At 50.2% G+C, this 15,650-nt stretch overlaps 1 protein-coding gene across 1 annotated transcript; it reads left to right on the top strand.

The window, feature by feature from the left end:
• The first annotated feature begins 1,142 nt into the window (after nt 1-1,142).
• Nucleotides 1,143-14,693, top strand: LOC121328337 (peregrin-like). The gene is made up of 16 exons (XM_041272954.1): nt 1,143-1,336; nt 1,623-1,958; nt 2,609-2,798; nt 3,148-3,944; nt 5,246-5,402; nt 5,722-5,769; nt 6,228-6,359; nt 6,878-7,006; nt 7,257-7,572; nt 7,809-8,219; nt 8,541-8,825; nt 9,613-9,760; nt 11,622-11,758; nt 11,866-11,981; nt 12,488-12,642; nt 13,289-14,693. Exons 1-16 carry the CDS (start codon nt 1,143-1,145, stop codon nt 13,470-13,472), a joined length of 3,735 nt encoding a protein of 1,244 aa, XP_041128888.1. The 3' UTR covers nt 13,473-14,693.
• The last annotated feature ends 957 nt before the right edge of the window (nt 14,694-15,650 follow it).

Consider the following 15,650-nt stretch of genomic DNA (forward strand, 5'->3'; position numbering starts at 1 on the left):
TAAACTGACTTTGTGATTACTTCCTTGGGCGGAGGGTCGAAGTGGAAAGATGGCGAGAAGTTGACGGTTTTTTTGTGGCGTGCTTTGACCGCCCGCATTTTTTGTTTCCCCGCACACTATATTAATATAAATTGTGGGCTTCTTTTTTGGAGGGAAGTTATAGTTGAGATAGAAAAAAAAACCCAACAAGTTCTGACGTGACGAAAGGCACAAAGAAGAGAGGAGATGACTCGTTTGAAGCTGGTAAGTTGTTGTATTTGTTTATTTCAGTATTGCATGTTTATGCAGTGATAGTTTGTACTGCTGATGCAATGCTGTTGTCACGTTTATTGTGTTACAGTAAACATGGCATTTGCTATCTATAGGCCCTAGTGTGGTTGTTTGTTTATTGGTGTTTTTAACTATATATGTGTTTTTCTGTATTAAATGTCGTTAGCCTTTGAGTCATCCCGATCGGTTGCTAGCATTATTTGAGTGTGTGTTAACGGTTTGACTCCAGTAACTTTTTCATTATTAGTGTAAGCTGTTACACTATTAAACTCAAGCTCTCAAAACTTTGATTGATCGAAGACAAGTGACTGCTTCTTAATACACACATGCTTTTATCCAGAATGGAGGGAACACCTTTGGAATTGTTAGGGTAATATATTAGGACTCGGAACGGGTAAAAGGTTGCCTGCAGATGCAGGGTCTGACTCTTCCTGCTTGCTAAGCTGCCAGTCCTGTACTGAGTTGCATCACTTTATTTAAAATTGGGACCCTCATTTCCGTATATGTCAGTAGTTTATTTGACTGCATTGGCTCTGGTGCTCCTGCGGGTTGGGTTGGGTTGGGCTGGGCTGGCTGGAGATAGGCAGGGACTGTTTCTGATGTGGGGGTTGCTATGGTGATGAAACACTGTTGGGTATTTTAAACATGGCAGGGGGAAAATACAAATACCTATATAAATAGCACTGTTTTAAGTTTATTTTTTTAAAGATTATTAAAATAAGTGTAATTTCTTCAGGACTTCAGGACTTGAGTTACAAAAACTGAAAAAGGCTGATACAAATTAATTGAAAATATCTTTTAATTCCTTCCTTCTTCTCTTCCTCCTTTCCTCCTAGATGTAACCCGCTGCAGCCACAGTTGTCGTTGTAACAATGGGTCTGGACTTCGATGTGAAGACGTTCTGCCACAACCTGCGGGCCACAAAGCCCCCGTACGAGTGCCCGGTGGAGACCTGCCGCAAGATCTACAAGAGCTACAGCGGCATAGAGTACCACCTGTACCACTACGACCACGACAACCCCCCTCCCAGCCAGGGCACCCCGCTGCGCAAGCCCAAGAAGAAGGGGCGCCAGCCCCGCGGGGGGGCAGGAGGAGATGCAGGAGGAGGAGGAGGAGGAGGAGGAGGAGGAGGAGGAGGAGGCTCCACGCCCCCCCTCTTGGTGGGGGGGTCGAGTCTTGGAGGGTCAGGGGGTCAGCTCCTGGTACTGGATGAGTGTCCGCCCGCTCCGACCACCTTCATCTGTAGGTACACGTACGCACGTGTCCTAGTCGTAGAAGACATTGGAACCTGCAGGGCAAAGCTGCTCCTACCCCTTAGGCTCCTCGGGAGACCCCCGTCCCCCTCTCGGAAGAGGATGGGGAATCCGAGGAGCCCTCTGGGGGGCAGGGGGGAGCGCCCCCTCCCCAGGGGTCGGGGGTGGGGGGGATTCAGCGGGTGCAAAAGACAGGCCTGATACCCCAGCAGCCAATTCAGCCAACTCGGGAGCCAGCGGGGGCAAAGGCAACAACACCACCCCCAAACCGGGCAAGCACAAGAGCAAGGAGAAGAAGAAGGAGGCCACGGGGCACCATCACCACCACTACCACAGCGCCTCCTCTGGACCGGCCGTCAAACTGCCTGAGGTGGTGTACAGGGAGCTGGAGCAGGACACACAGGACGCGCCCCCAAGACCTGCCTCCTACTACAGGTAACAGCCCGCACCCGCACCCGCACACACACGCACAGACACCTCATATTAGAGGTAACACGCATGTATGCACACAGACGCACACGCACGTCAAAAGCTGTAGTTGGCAGGCATGTTCCACTCAGGTACCTCACTGAAATAGGTTCCAGTTGAACAAAACACTGTAGCTACAATTATGACTTGGCTTGTGGTTCCGTTTTTTTAAATTGATTTGTATATACTGTTTTACTCTTACTATTAGGCTTGTTTGATTCAAGTGAGATTGTCTATTTTCTCTTGATAAATCCATGATGTTCAGTTTATTTGGAAATGAATTAATTAGAAGGGGTGTGTTTTATTGGGGTTTTGGGGTTTTTTTCCAGCTGTATTCACAAGCCACACTTGAGTGGCTCACTTGATTTGTGCCCCAAAATTTCCTGAAAACGACGAGCTCTTGAGCATCCAAGCGTTTGTGTTAAGCGCTGGATTGTGCTGCACAGTAGCAAATGGCGCACTGCTCCATCAGTGAGCATTGACACTCAAGTGCTGTTTCCAAACACAACTCTTTGAAAAGCTTTGCAGCTCAGCTCCTGTACCCTGTGTCTGTGTCCCTCTCTGGGTGCGTTTCGAGTACATTGACATGTCTGTGTCCCTCTCTGGGTGTGTCTCAGGTACATTGACAAGTCTGTGAAGGAGCTGGACGAGGAGGTGGAGTACGACATGGACGAGGAAGATTACATCTGGCTGGACATCATGAACGACAAGCGGCACACTGAGGGGGTGCTGCCCATCCCCCAGGAGGTCTTCGAGTACCTCATGGACCGGCTGGAGAAGGAGTCCTACTTCGAGAGCCACAACAAGGTAACCCAGCAGTCGGCTAATACCTCGTTTCCATGGCTTGAAAACCCTGCTGCCCCTGGTACTGCGTTTCCATGTTCATTTAACCAACCTGCATTTGCTCTGAATCTGAGCTGCCCTGATTCTATTTCTGATCCGTTCCCAAAGCCACGAGGCTGGGAAAGAACCGCATTTCATTGAAGTCTTTTCACTGAACTCGGTAGACTATCGATGGGGTTCAGGAGGAATGCGGGAGGCCAATCAAAGCTCATGGAGACGAGGTGTAATACTACTACTCTGTTTAGGAATGATAACAGCCTTTCTAAATTGTTCCTGTCGTCGTCGTCGTCGTTGTTGTTCCCTGCTTCCCCAGGCGGACCCCAGCGCCCTCATCGACGAGGACGCCGTGTGCTGCATCTGCAATGACGGCGAGTGCCAGAACAGCAACGTCATCCTGTTCTGCGACATGTGCAACCTGGCTGTGCACCAAGAGTGCTACGGGGTGCCCTACATCCCCGAGGGCCAGTGGCTGTGCCGACGGTGCCTGCAGTCTCCGTCCCGCGCGGTGGACTGTGCGCTCTGCCCCAACAAGGGCGGCGCCTTCAAGCAGACGGACGACAGCGGCTGGGCGCACGTGGTGTGCGCGCTGTGGATCCCAGAGGTCTGCTTCGCCAACACAGTGTTCCTGGAGCCCATTGACAGCATCGAGCACATCCCACCCGCACGCTGGAAGCTGACCTGTTACATCTGCAAGCAGCGCGGCTCCGGAGCCTGCATCCAGTGCCACAAAGCCAACTGCTACACGGCTTTCCACGTGACCTGTGCACAGCAGGCAGGGCTCTACATGAAGATGGAGCCCGTGAGAGAGACGGGGGCCAACGGCACGTCGTTCAGCGTGAGGAAGACCGCGTACTGCGACATCCACACCCCGCCCGGCTCAGCGCGCCACCCCGCGTCTGCCCCCACCTCGGCCGGGGCTCTGTCCCTCAGCGAGGGAGACCCCGAGGACGAGGAGGAGCCCCCTGAGGAAGAGGGCAAGGGGTGGAGCTCGGAGAAGGTGAAGAAGGCCAAGGCCAAGTCACGCATCAAGATGAAGAAGGCGCGCAAGATCCTGGCGGAGAAGAGAGCAGCCGCGCCCGTGGTGTCCGTGCCGTGCATCCCCCCGCACAGGTGAGAGAGGGGGAGGGGCTGCTGTGTGTGTGTGACAGGTTGCATGCAGTGTTTGTTTCAGGAAATATGTTATACAAAAACTTGTTGGCAGAACATCAAGTGTTTTGGAGATATTAAATCCTAGAAAAAAGTTGTTAAGGTAAATATGTTCACCCAGCTGCAGTTGTGCAGAATACCTTATTCTTAATAATGCTATTAATAGTAATAATAATATAATAATAAAATAATAAAATGTTCTTTTATTTCCTCACTGGAATTGGGAGTATGTTAAAATCAAGATTTCAAATTAGTTTTTGTCTCATGTATTTGTCAAAGGTGTGTCTGTCCGTGTTCTCTGACTGTGGAATTTGGGAGTATGTTATTTCTAAATTAGTTTTTTGTCTCTTGTATTTGTCACCTTTGTGTCTGTCCGTGTCTCTGTGCCTGTGTGTGTGTGTGTGTTGTGTGTGTGTGTGTGTGTGTGTGTGTGTGTGTGTGGTGTCTCCCTGCTTGTGTCTCTTTGTCTGTGTGTGCCTCTCTGTTTCTGTCTGTCCGTGTCTCTGTGCCTGTGTGTGTGTCTCTCTGCTTGTGTCTCTTTTGTCTGTGTGTGCCTCTCTGTTTCTGTCTGTCCGTGTCTCTGTGCCTGTGTGTGTGTCTCTGCTTGTGTCTCTTTGTCTGTGTGTGCCTCTCTGTTCTGTCTGTGTCTCTGTGTGTGTGTGTGTGTCTCTCTCTCTGTGTTCTGTCTGTCCGTGCTTGTGTCTCTTTGTCTGTGTGTGTCTCTCTGTTTCTGTCTGTCCGTGTCTCTGTGCCTGTGTGTGTGTCTCTCTGCTTGTGTCTCTTTGTCTGTGTGTGCCTCTCTGTTTCTGTCTGTCCGTGTCTCTGTGCCTGTGTGTGTGTCTCTCTGTTGTGTCTCTTTGTCTGTGTGTGCCTCTCTGTTTCTGTCTGTCCGTGTCTCTGTGCCTGTGTGTGTGTCTCTCTGCTTGTGTCTCTTTGTCTGTGTGTGCCTCTCTGTTTCTGTCTGTGTCGAGTGTCTCTGTCTGTGTGTAGTGACTCTCACGTGTCGTGGTCTTTGTCTGTGGTCACTGTGCCTGTCTGTGTGTCTCTCTGTTCTGTCTGTCCGTGTCTCTTGTGTGTGTGTGTCTCACGCTGTGTTTTTGTCTGTGTGTGCGCTTGTTTCTGTCTGTCCCGGCGTGTGTGTGTGTGTCTCTCTGCTTGTGTCTCTTTGTCTGTGTGTGCCTCTCTGTTTCTGTCTGTCCGTATCTCTGTGCCTGTATGTGTCTCTTTGTTTCTGTCTGTCCATGTCTCTGTGTCTGTGAGCGCAGGCTCAGTAAGATCACAAGCCAGCTGACCCTGCCACGGAAGAGCCAGTTCATGCAGCGGCTGCACAGCTACTGGACTCTGAAGAGGCAGTCTCGCAACGGCGTGCCGCTCCTGCGCCGGCTGCAGACGCACCTGCAGTCTCAGCGTCACGCTGAGCAGGTGGGTAAGCAGTGAGGGGGGCAGTCCTCCCCCGGCCCCACGGGACCCTCGCAGGTGTGAATTCAGAACGATGCTGCAAGCTTGATGTGATCCCTGAATTTCCTAAATGTTTAAAACTTTTAAAGCCCATGTCACACCAGCAGACTTTCAGGCAAATTTTTTCTGGCAGTTTTTCAAGTGGCTAATTACTGGAGACGTTTTAAGCAGTTTTCACTATGTGGTTTAAGTCAGAATTGTTCCGATACTGTGGATTATTTGATAGCCTGACTCTGTGTGGTAGCAGTGCAGTGTGTTATATGTGTGTGTTTCTATTCTGCAGGACAGCGATGAGAAGGACAGCTGCTTGGAGAGTGGAGTGGTTTTTCCTGTAAGGGTACACTTTATTTGATTTATTTTTGTTGTTTTTGCAACTTCATGTAGCACAGATGCTGATTTCCAGTCCCAGGCAATCATTTGTATAATACTGATAGACTGTTACGTTACTTGCATCACTTTTCATTACGACAATATTTAAATTATTTTTAATCATTTATCTTTAGGTTTTTTTTTTGTATTATTTTAATAATTTCACATTTTAATTTCTACATCATATTTATTTATTTTTTGTAATTCTCTGCCCTTGATCACGCAATCGGTTTGATTTGTTTTCAGTCTGTGTATTTTCTCAGGCTGTAAATAGGAATAAAGGAACGCAAGCTGGAAGCTGACCTTATTTGTAGAATTGTTTCTATATGTTATTCAGATGCTCCCTTGCAAATAAATATAGTGTTGTCGTTTTGCATCTTGCTCGGACTCAATGTGTTTTTTTTTTTGTTTTCTGCTCAGAAGGAGGGCGACGAGAACCAGAGCGCCCTGAAAGAGCAGCTCAAGTCCTGGCAGAGACTGCGGCATGACCTGGAGAGAGCCAGACTGCTGGTGGAGCTGATCCGCAAGAGAGAGAAAATCAAACGAGAGTCGGTGAGAGAGCGAGGGAGAGAGAAACTGAAGCGAGAGGGAGAAACTGAAGCGAGAGGGAGAAACTGAAGCGAGAGGGAGGGAGAAAGGCAGGGACATGGGAACGATGGTGTAGCTCTATGTCGGTGTATTTAGTTGGGAAAGGAATTGTATTGTGTTCTATCACTTGTAGTGTAATGTAATGTAGTAGTAATAATAATAATAATCTTTATTTTATATAGCGTTTTTTTCAGTCGTGCTTTAAAAACAGCAGCACCCCCTAAGCCCTTCATTTCAAGGGGAAGAGCACTCCAGAGCCAGGGGGCGTCACTGCCCCATTGCCCAGAGTGGAGCCTGGTTATAGGGACTCTTTACCAGTGCAGAGGCTGCAGATCACAAGTTACGCACAGAAATACAGCTAGTTAGTTATTGACTCGTCCTGTGGCTCTAGATGTGGTATACAGTCTGATGCATTGTGTATTATTGCTGGTGCACTCTATTGTGCTGTATTATAATGCACTGACTTGTCCTGTGTCCTGCAGATCAAAGTGCAGCAGCTTGCCATGGAGGTGCAGCTGACTCCCTTCCTGATCCTGCTCAGGAACACTCTGGAGCAGCTGCAGGACAAGGACACCAGCAACTTCTTCACCGACCCTGTGCCGCTGGCAGAGGTACTGCCCCCGTGTGTGTGTGTGTGTGGTGGGGGCAGTGGCTGGCTGGCTGTGTTTGTGTTTTCACTGTTATTTTGTTGTATTGTATGTAATGTGACTAATAAAGTAAATTAGATTTTAATTTTATTTTTTGGAATAAAGTGGTTTAAAAAAAGAAAGTCTCTCTCTCCCTGCCTGTTTGTGAATAGAGTTTGTTCCTGTATGCTGTACCCCAGTATTAACGCTGTCTCCCCCTCTGTCCCCTTGTCAGGTGCCAGACTATCTGGACCATATCAAGAAGCCGATGGACTTCCAGACGATGTTGGTCAGCCTGGAGGCTCACGAGTACCGCAGCTTCGAGCAGTTCGAGGAGGACTTTGGGCTAATTGTCAACAACTGCCTCAAGTACAATGCCAAGGACACAGTGTTCTACCGGGCGGCGGTGAGGCTCCGTGAGCAGGGGGGCGCCCTGCTGAGGCAGGCCAGGAGGCAGGCAGACAAGATCGGCATCGACTTCGAGACGGGGCTGCACCTGCCCAAACCCCCCGCCGCAGAGGGGCAGCACAGCCAGCTGGGCCTGGAGGATGGTGAGAGGAAAGGGTCACTGTCCGTCTGTGCGTCGCCAGCTGTCTCTGCGTCTCCTTTCAGCTACGCGCATTTCTTTCTTTTTCTTGTGTTACCGCTGTTTCTCCCCTCCTGCTCCCCACCTACATGTGTTTGTGTGAATGTTGACAGTGCTGTATGCTTGTGTGAATAGAGGTGGCACTGTATCCCAGGACACTGTAATTTAACATCCTCTCCCCTCCCCACCTCCCTCCAGCAGACTTGCTGCTCCCGGAGAACCGCAAGCGGCTGCCCCTGTGCGAGCAGCTCAAGGTCCTGCAGGAGAAGCTGGACGAGGTGAGCGCGGGGAGGCACAGCATCGGCCGTTCTCGGCGCGCCAAGGCTCTGAAGAAGGAGATGACGGTGATCAAGCGCAAGCTGGCCCATCAGAGAGACGGGGGTGGGATGGGGGGCCAGGAGGGGGGCGACCGCGGGCAAGGGGTCGCCCCCCCCTCATCGCACCACCACCACCGTCATCACCACAACCCCCTCCCCGGCAACGGCACCACCAGAACTGGCACAGGCAGCGGCGGCAAGGAGCTCCGCCAGCACTCTGACCAGGAGGGGGAGGAGAGCAGCAGCCATGAGATGGGGGGAGGAGGGGGAGGAGGAGGAGCAGGAGGGGGGAAAGGTAAGCAAGAGGGAATAGGAGGTGGGAGGAGAAAGGAGTACACACTGTAGTTGGAGTTGGAAAGGAGATTCCCATTGCATAGCAGTTTTTATTCAGTCCAGGTTTAAGAAGACACACCTGAGCTTGCATTAAAACGCGGAGCGGTTTCCCTCCCAGTAGCAGGTTGGGAGGCTGTAGTTTTTGCTTGTGTACAGTATTGTTGAACTCTCCTCTAGTCTATATCATACTGCATTGTAATATTGCCCCATTCTAATTGCTGTGGGATTCCCATTAACCCTTGTATGTGTTTCTGTCTGCAGCTGACTGTCTGTGTTTCTGCAGGTCTGGGCTCCTCCTCTTCCTCCGCTCTGGCCCCAGAAGTGGGGCGCCGCACTTCGGTCCTCTTCTCTAAAAAGAACCCCAAGACCGCAGGGCCCCCCAAGAGGCCAGGGAGGCCCCCGAAGAACCGGGACAGCCAGGGGGCCCCCGGCTGCCGCCCCAGCCCCATCGGGCCCCCCCGGCTGCCCCTGCTCTCCGGCCCCCGCCCGAGGAAGAGGGTGCGAAGCCCCCGGAGCAGCTCAAGCTCGGACAGTGAGAGTCAGGAGAGCAGCGAGGAGCTGCACCTGGGTAAGAGAGTGAGACATATACACACACTACACTGACACAGGAGAGCAGCGGGGAGCTACACCTGGGTAAGAGAGAGAGACATAGACACACACTACACTGAGATAGGAGAGCAGCTAGGAGCTGCACCTGAGTAAGAGAGAGAGACATAGACACACACTGCACTGACACAGGAGAGCAGCGAGGAGCTACACCTGGGTAAGAGAGAGAGACATAGACACACACTACACTGAGATAGGAGAGCAGCTAGGAGCTGCACCTGAGTAAGAGAGAGAGACATAGACACACACTGCACTGACACAGGAGAGCAGCGAGGAGCTGCACTTGGGTAAGAGAGGGAGACATATACACACACAGAGACACACACTACACTGAGACACACACACACACACACACACACTGACACAGGAGAGCAGCGAGGAGCTGCACTTGGGTAAGAGAGGGAGACATATACACACACACAGACACACACTACACTGAAACACACACACACACACACTGACACAGGAGAGCAGCGAGGAGCTGCACTTGGGTAAGAGAGGGAGACATATACACACACACAGACACACACTACACTGAGACACACACACACACACACACACTGACACAGGAGAGCAGCGAGGAGCCACACCTGGCTATGAGAAAGATGATAACACACACACGCGCAGACTGAGCCATAACCCTGTGAGAGGAGATGTATTGATGCACAGACACACACGCTGGGAGATGCACACACCTCTCTGTTCTTCCTCTCTGCTGTAACTCGCTCTCTCTCCCTGTCTTCCCTCAGGTCTCCCCTCCAATGGGTTCGACGGGGGCAGTCAGCCAGTGACGGAGAGTTTCCGCGTGTACCGAAACGAGCGCAGCCTCCCACGCAGCTCCTCCGACTCGGAGTCGAGCACCAGCACCAGCAGCAGTGCCGCCTCCGACCGTACCAGGTACAGAAACACACTTGAGAAGCTGCGGCGCACTGAGACTCGCACACACAGAGCAGCTCCTCCGACCGTACCAACTACAGAAACACACTGAGACTCGCACACACAGAGCAGCTCCTCCGACCGTACCAACTACAGAAACACACTGAGACACTGAGCCACACTGAGACTCGCACACACAGAGCAGCTCCTCCGACCGCACCAACTACAGAAACGCACTGAGACACTGAGCCACACTGAGACTCGCACACACAGAGCAGCTCCTCCGACCGTACCGGGTACAGAAACACACTGAGACACTGAGCCACACTGACACTCGCACACACAGAGCAGCTCCTCCGACCGTACCAGCTACAGAAACACACTGAGACACTGAGCCACACTGACACTCGCACACACAGAGCAGCTCCTCCGACCGTACCGGGTACAGAAACGCACTGAGACACTGAGCCACACTGACACTCGCACACACAGAGCAGCTCCTCCGACCGTACCGGGTACAGAAACACACTGAGACACTGAGCCACACTGAGACTCGCACACACAGAGCAGCTCCTCCGACCGTACCAGCTACAGAAACACACTGAGACTGCGGCGCACTGAGACTCGCACACACAGAGCAGCTCCTCCGACCGTACCGGGTACAGAAACACACTGAGACTCGCACACACAGAGCAGCTCCTCCGACCGTACCGGGTACAGAAACACACTGAGACACTGAGCCACACTGAGACTCGCACACACAGAGCAGCTCCTCCGACCGTACCAGGTACAGAAACACACTGAGACACTGAGCCACACTGAGACTCGCACACACAGAGCAGCTCCTCCGACCGTACCGGGTACAGAAACACACTGAGACACTGAGCCACACTGAGACTCGCACACACAGAGCAGCTCCTCCGACCGTACCGGGTACAGAAACACACTGAGACACTGAGCCACACTGAGACTCGCACACACAGAGCTGCTCCTCCGACCGTACCGGGTACAGAAACACACTGAGACACTGAGCCACACTGAGACTCGCACACACAGAGCAGCTCCTCCGACCGTACCGGGTACAGAAACACACTGAGACACTGAGCCACACTGAGACTCGCACACACAGAGCTGCTCCTCCGACCGTACCGGGTACAGAAACACACTGAGACACTGAGCCACACTGACACTCGCACACACAGAGCAGCTCCTCCGACCGTACCGGGTACAGAAACACACTGAGACACTGAGCCACACTGAGACTCGCACACACAGAGCTGCTCCTCCGACCGTACCGGGTACAGAAACGCACTGAGACACTGAGCCACACTGAGACTCGCACACACAGAGCAGCTCCTCCGACCGTACCGGGTACAGAAACACACTGAGACTCGCACACACAGAGCAGCTCCTCCGACCGTACCAGGTACAGAAACACACTGAGACACTGAGCCACACTGAGACTCGCACACACAGAGCAGCTCCTCCGACCGTACCAGGTACAGAAACACACTGAGACGCTGCGGCGCACTGAGACTCGCACACACAGAGCTGCTCCTCCGACCGTACCGGGTACAGAAACGCACTGAGACGCTGCGGCGCACTGAGACTCGCACACACAGAGCAGCTCCTCCGACTGTACCAGGTACAGAAACACACTGAGACTCGCACACACAGAGCAGCTCCTCCGGCCGTACCAGGTACAGAAACGCACTGAGACGCTGCGGCGCACTGAGACTCGCACCCGCAGAGCAGCTCCTCCGACCGCACCAGCTACAGAAACACAGCCACACTGAGACTGGCACACACAGACAGAGAGATGCACACAGAGAGACGCACTGAAAGGTGCTCTCGCTCACTCTCCTCTCTCTCTCTCTCGCAGCACCACTCCCTCCAAGCAGGGTCGCGGCAAGCCCTCGTTCTCCCAGGTGAACTTCCCAGAGGACAGCAGCGAGGAGACGTCAGGGACAGAGAACGAGTCCTACTCCACAGGAGGGGTGCGTGGAGTCTCTCTCGGCAGTAAGCACTCTCTCTCCCTCTCCTGTCCTCTCTGTATTAACTGTCTCTGTGGTAATGACCCTCTCTCCTGTCTCTGTTGTACTGACTCTCCTCTCTCCTCTCTGCAGTGGTCCGTTCGGGTCGTGGCCGGTCCTGTTGGATGTCTCCTGATGAGTACAGCCCGCTTCACTCTCTGGATCTGGTGTGGGCAAAGTGCAGGGGCTACCCCTCTTACCCTGCACTGGTAAGGGAGTTTATACTGGGGGGTACCCACTAGGGCTGCAGTGCTGCGAGTGTCCACCAGGAGGTAGCAGTGATTGTTTCAGTAATGGCAGGCCATTCAAAATGAGTCCACCCCTGCTATCTATCATATATATATAATTTTTTTTTTTTTTAAGGTGTGCTTTTGTTTATTCTTTATTTTGATTTAGTCTTTGTTACTAGGTGTTAACCTGCTCCTCAGTCACAGACTAAAATAACCAAAGTTCTTTTTTTATTGTACTTTAGAGAGACTGGTGGTGTTTAAGAGCTTCTCCGTGCCCCTTAGCTGTTTCTTGCGAGGGATGGTGCAATAACTTAGTATGGTGTTGTGCTTTATGAATATGGGCAGTATTCTCTGTCTCTCCTTTCTCCTATGTCCTCTCTCTGACACAGGTTTCAGATCATTAACCTTAGTACACAAAAACATATGTATTGCAAACTTAACATGGTGTTCTGCTTTCCTCTCTCTCTCTCTCTCTCTGGTTTCAGATCATTGATCCGAAGATGCCTCGGGAGGGGATGTTCCATCACGGCGTTCCGATCCCGGTGCCCCCCCTCGATGTGCTCAAACTGGGGGAGCAGATGAGCCAGGAGTCCCGAGAGCACCTCTACCTCGTGCTATTCTTCGACAACAAGAGGACCTGGTGAGTGGGAGCTTCCTCCCCCCTCCCCCCTCGCTCGATCCTCCATTCCTTCTTCATTAACTACCCCCCTCGCTTCTTCCGCCATTCGTTCTTCATTAACTCCCTCCTCCCCCTCGCTCAATCTTGTATTCTTCTTTCACTCCATACTTCCCTGCTCCCTTCATTAACACTTTTATTCATCGGTTTAACAGGCATCCCTTGTTTTTACTATTACAGTACACTTGCATTAATCCCTTGAAAGTAATTGAAGTTTCATTCGCCCCACTCATTTTAGACACCCTCCATTCCCTGTGTGTTTGTAACTTTGAGGTTGTTTTTAGAAATGCTGAAAGAAACCAGTTCATGTGTTTTTCAATGCCTTCAGTTGTCCTTGTCATTGAATGTATTACTTCTAGATAATTTTAGTATTTTTAAATTTAATTTTGAGGTCCAACCATCATTGATTTCTGAAACCCAACTATGAATGAACAGGGTTGGAAGTAAGACTCCCGTTGCATAGCCGTCTGACTCAGTCCTGGTTTTATTATGAGTTTAATATGACACATCTGAGCTTGTCAACCTGGACTGGATGCTATGCAGCAGGACTCTTATTTCCAACCCTGATGAAGCTGTTTGCTGATTTCTTCTCGTTCTCCCCGTTCCGCAGGCAGTGGCTGCCGCGCACCAAGCTGGTTCCCCTGGGGGTTGACCAGGAGCTGGACAAGCTGAAGATGCTGGAGGGGAGGAAGAGCAACATCCGGAAATCTGTGCAGGTGGCTTACCACCGAGCCATGCAGCACCACAACAAAGTGCAGGGAGAGCAGAGCAGCGACTCGAGCGAGACGGACTAGGGGAGGGGAGAGGGCAGCCTGCACACACGGGGGAGGGGAGGGGCAGCCTGCACACACGGACTAGGGGAGGGGAGAGGGCAACCTGCACACATGGACTAGGGGAGGGGAGGGGGGGCAGCCTGCACCCACGGATACGGCTGAAACAGGGGTTGATTCTTTTGACTCTTCCATTTCTAGCTTGCTAAAAGGAAGGACGGGGCTGTTTTTTTTAATCCCCAGTTTCACCGTGGCAACTGTATTTCCAAGCTGAAAGCAGAAGAGCTGTTCTGGAAGAAGAGAGGTAGAAGGGGGAGGGAGAAACTGACTATGAGAGCACGAGGAATGCAGTCCTTTGTTTCTGATTTGTAGTACAGGGACTGACCCGAGTCATTAACCCTGCTGTGTGCAGTGGGCTCGATCCACAAAGCTATTTACTCGGAATCATCAGCAGTGTTTGTTTCTAAAACAAGTTAAAATGGCTTGAGTTGTAGATTTCTGATTGACAGACTTTTATTAGTATTTTACAATTCAAATAACAATTTTGGGTTAATTAGCTTTGACAGTCTAGCAGTAGTTCTGCGCAGTAATCCCTTGCCAGCAGCACCAGCAGTCCTGAGTCAGTCATTCATTTAGTCAGAGATGACCACTACTGCCTTTACACATGCACATTGAAGAGAAGACGAGTCCTCCTCACACCGTTTCTATGTTCCCGTCTCCCCCCACCTCTTTTCTCTTGCAGTTTGAGATCTGTGAGTGGTCTATGTGCATTCGGAATGATTTTGAGAATTTGTATTTTTGTAATAAATTGGTCGTTCCCCTGTACATTTGTTGGACCCAAACATTTTCCCAGCAGTTTTGAACAGACAGACCGGTACTGTGGAATGACCCAGCTCAAATTGAAATGCTCCGTATTTAAGTATTTTATTGTTTTGTTTAACACAGTTCATGTCTGGATAAACTCTCTCTTGAGTTGTGGAGACCTGTTTACAAGTGTGTCCCTGAAATCTCAGCCTGCACAATCTGTTACAGCAGTCTTCTGTGCAGTACCGTACTGTACACACAAGCAAAGGAATCCCATGAACACGCGGCAGCAGCAATCGCTAACATTCTGTGAACTGAGAGTAAGAAATTCAAACGTACCAGACTAGAAGTGAAGTGCTCGACAAGACGATGTGTCGTTTGAGAGATCTGATTTTCTCAAAAGATGTGTGTATATATATATATGTGTGTATATATATGTGTGTATATATATATATATATATATATATATATATATATATATATATGTGTGTGTGTGTGTGTGTTTCTTTTACACACAGTTTTATAGCTGAAATCAAGCCATTTCTGGGACTTTTTTTGTTTAAATCATGCTGAGACACAACGCTGTCCACCTCGGATCTCAAGGGTCCAAGCGGCTGTGAGGAGCCCCGTCTCAGAGGAAAGTAGCACAGAGGGGTTTCAAGAAAACAAAACAGGATGTAAAAAAATATATATTTTTTAAAAAAGTAATATTAATAAAATCATGTAGAGAATTCCTGTGCCAAAACATAGTCCTTTCAAATCCAGCGCGGAGAAGCTCAGTAAGCAGTGAAGAACTCGTCTCCACAGAAAAGAAGATCCAAAATAACAGCAGCTTGTGCAGGTAGTCGAGTCAAAATAGGATTTGATCAGCTGTGTGTGTGCGTCTGTCCGTCATTCAGTGTTAAACTTATTCAGATGGGGAAATCCACTCAAACTTTCATGAAATAGAACTTTAATAAAATAAATGGAAGTTTTGTATAACAGGCTAGTTTTGGTTTGTGTTTTCTTGTTTTTCTGAAAAGAAAGTGATCAAATCCTGCATTGATAAGCTGCGTCTTCCCCTACGTCTTGTGTTTTTTGCCCAGAGTGTTTGAGAAATGGATTTTGGTCAATAGTACAACCCTACAATCCAACCTGATAAGAACGTCACAAAAGCGCAAGTTTAAAAACTGTCCAAATATAGTAAAGGAAACCCTGCAACTCGCATAGCAAAAACGACTTGGTTAAAAAAAAAAAGCATTTAAAAAAACGACACGTTCCAGGTGCCATTATTGACAACCCATCTACTGTGGTAAGTCTTGCTTTCTCTTCAATAAAACTCGGCAGCGCTCCCTTCATGTTTATAAAAGATGTAGACAATTTATTTTTAACTTGCGTTAACTGGCTGAATGCAGAGGA

The sequence above is a fragment of the Polyodon spathula genome, chromosome 16 (genome assembly GCF_017654505.1).
Source record: "Polyodon spathula isolate WHYD16114869_AA chromosome 16, ASM1765450v1, whole genome shotgun sequence".
Taxonomy (NCBI): domain Eukaryota; kingdom Metazoa; phylum Chordata; class Actinopteri; order Acipenseriformes; family Polyodontidae; genus Polyodon; species Polyodon spathula.

What these genes read in the sequence shown, in the direction of transcription:
- LOC121328337 (XM_041272954.1), top strand. Translation starts at nt 1,143, where the DNA reads ATGGGTCTGGACTTCGATGTGAAGACGTTCTGCCACAACCTGCGGGCC. An exon ending in AGGAGCAGGAGGGGGGAAAG is followed by an intron (nt 8,220 to 8,540) that starts GTAAGCAAGAGG and finishes GTGTTTCTGCAG; the next exon opens with GTCTGGGCTCCTCCTCTTCC. An exon ending in GCCGCCTCCGACCGTACCAG is followed by an intron (nt 9,761 to 11,621) that starts GTACAGAAACAC and finishes TCTCTCTCGCAG; the next exon opens with CACCACTCCCTCCAAGCAGG.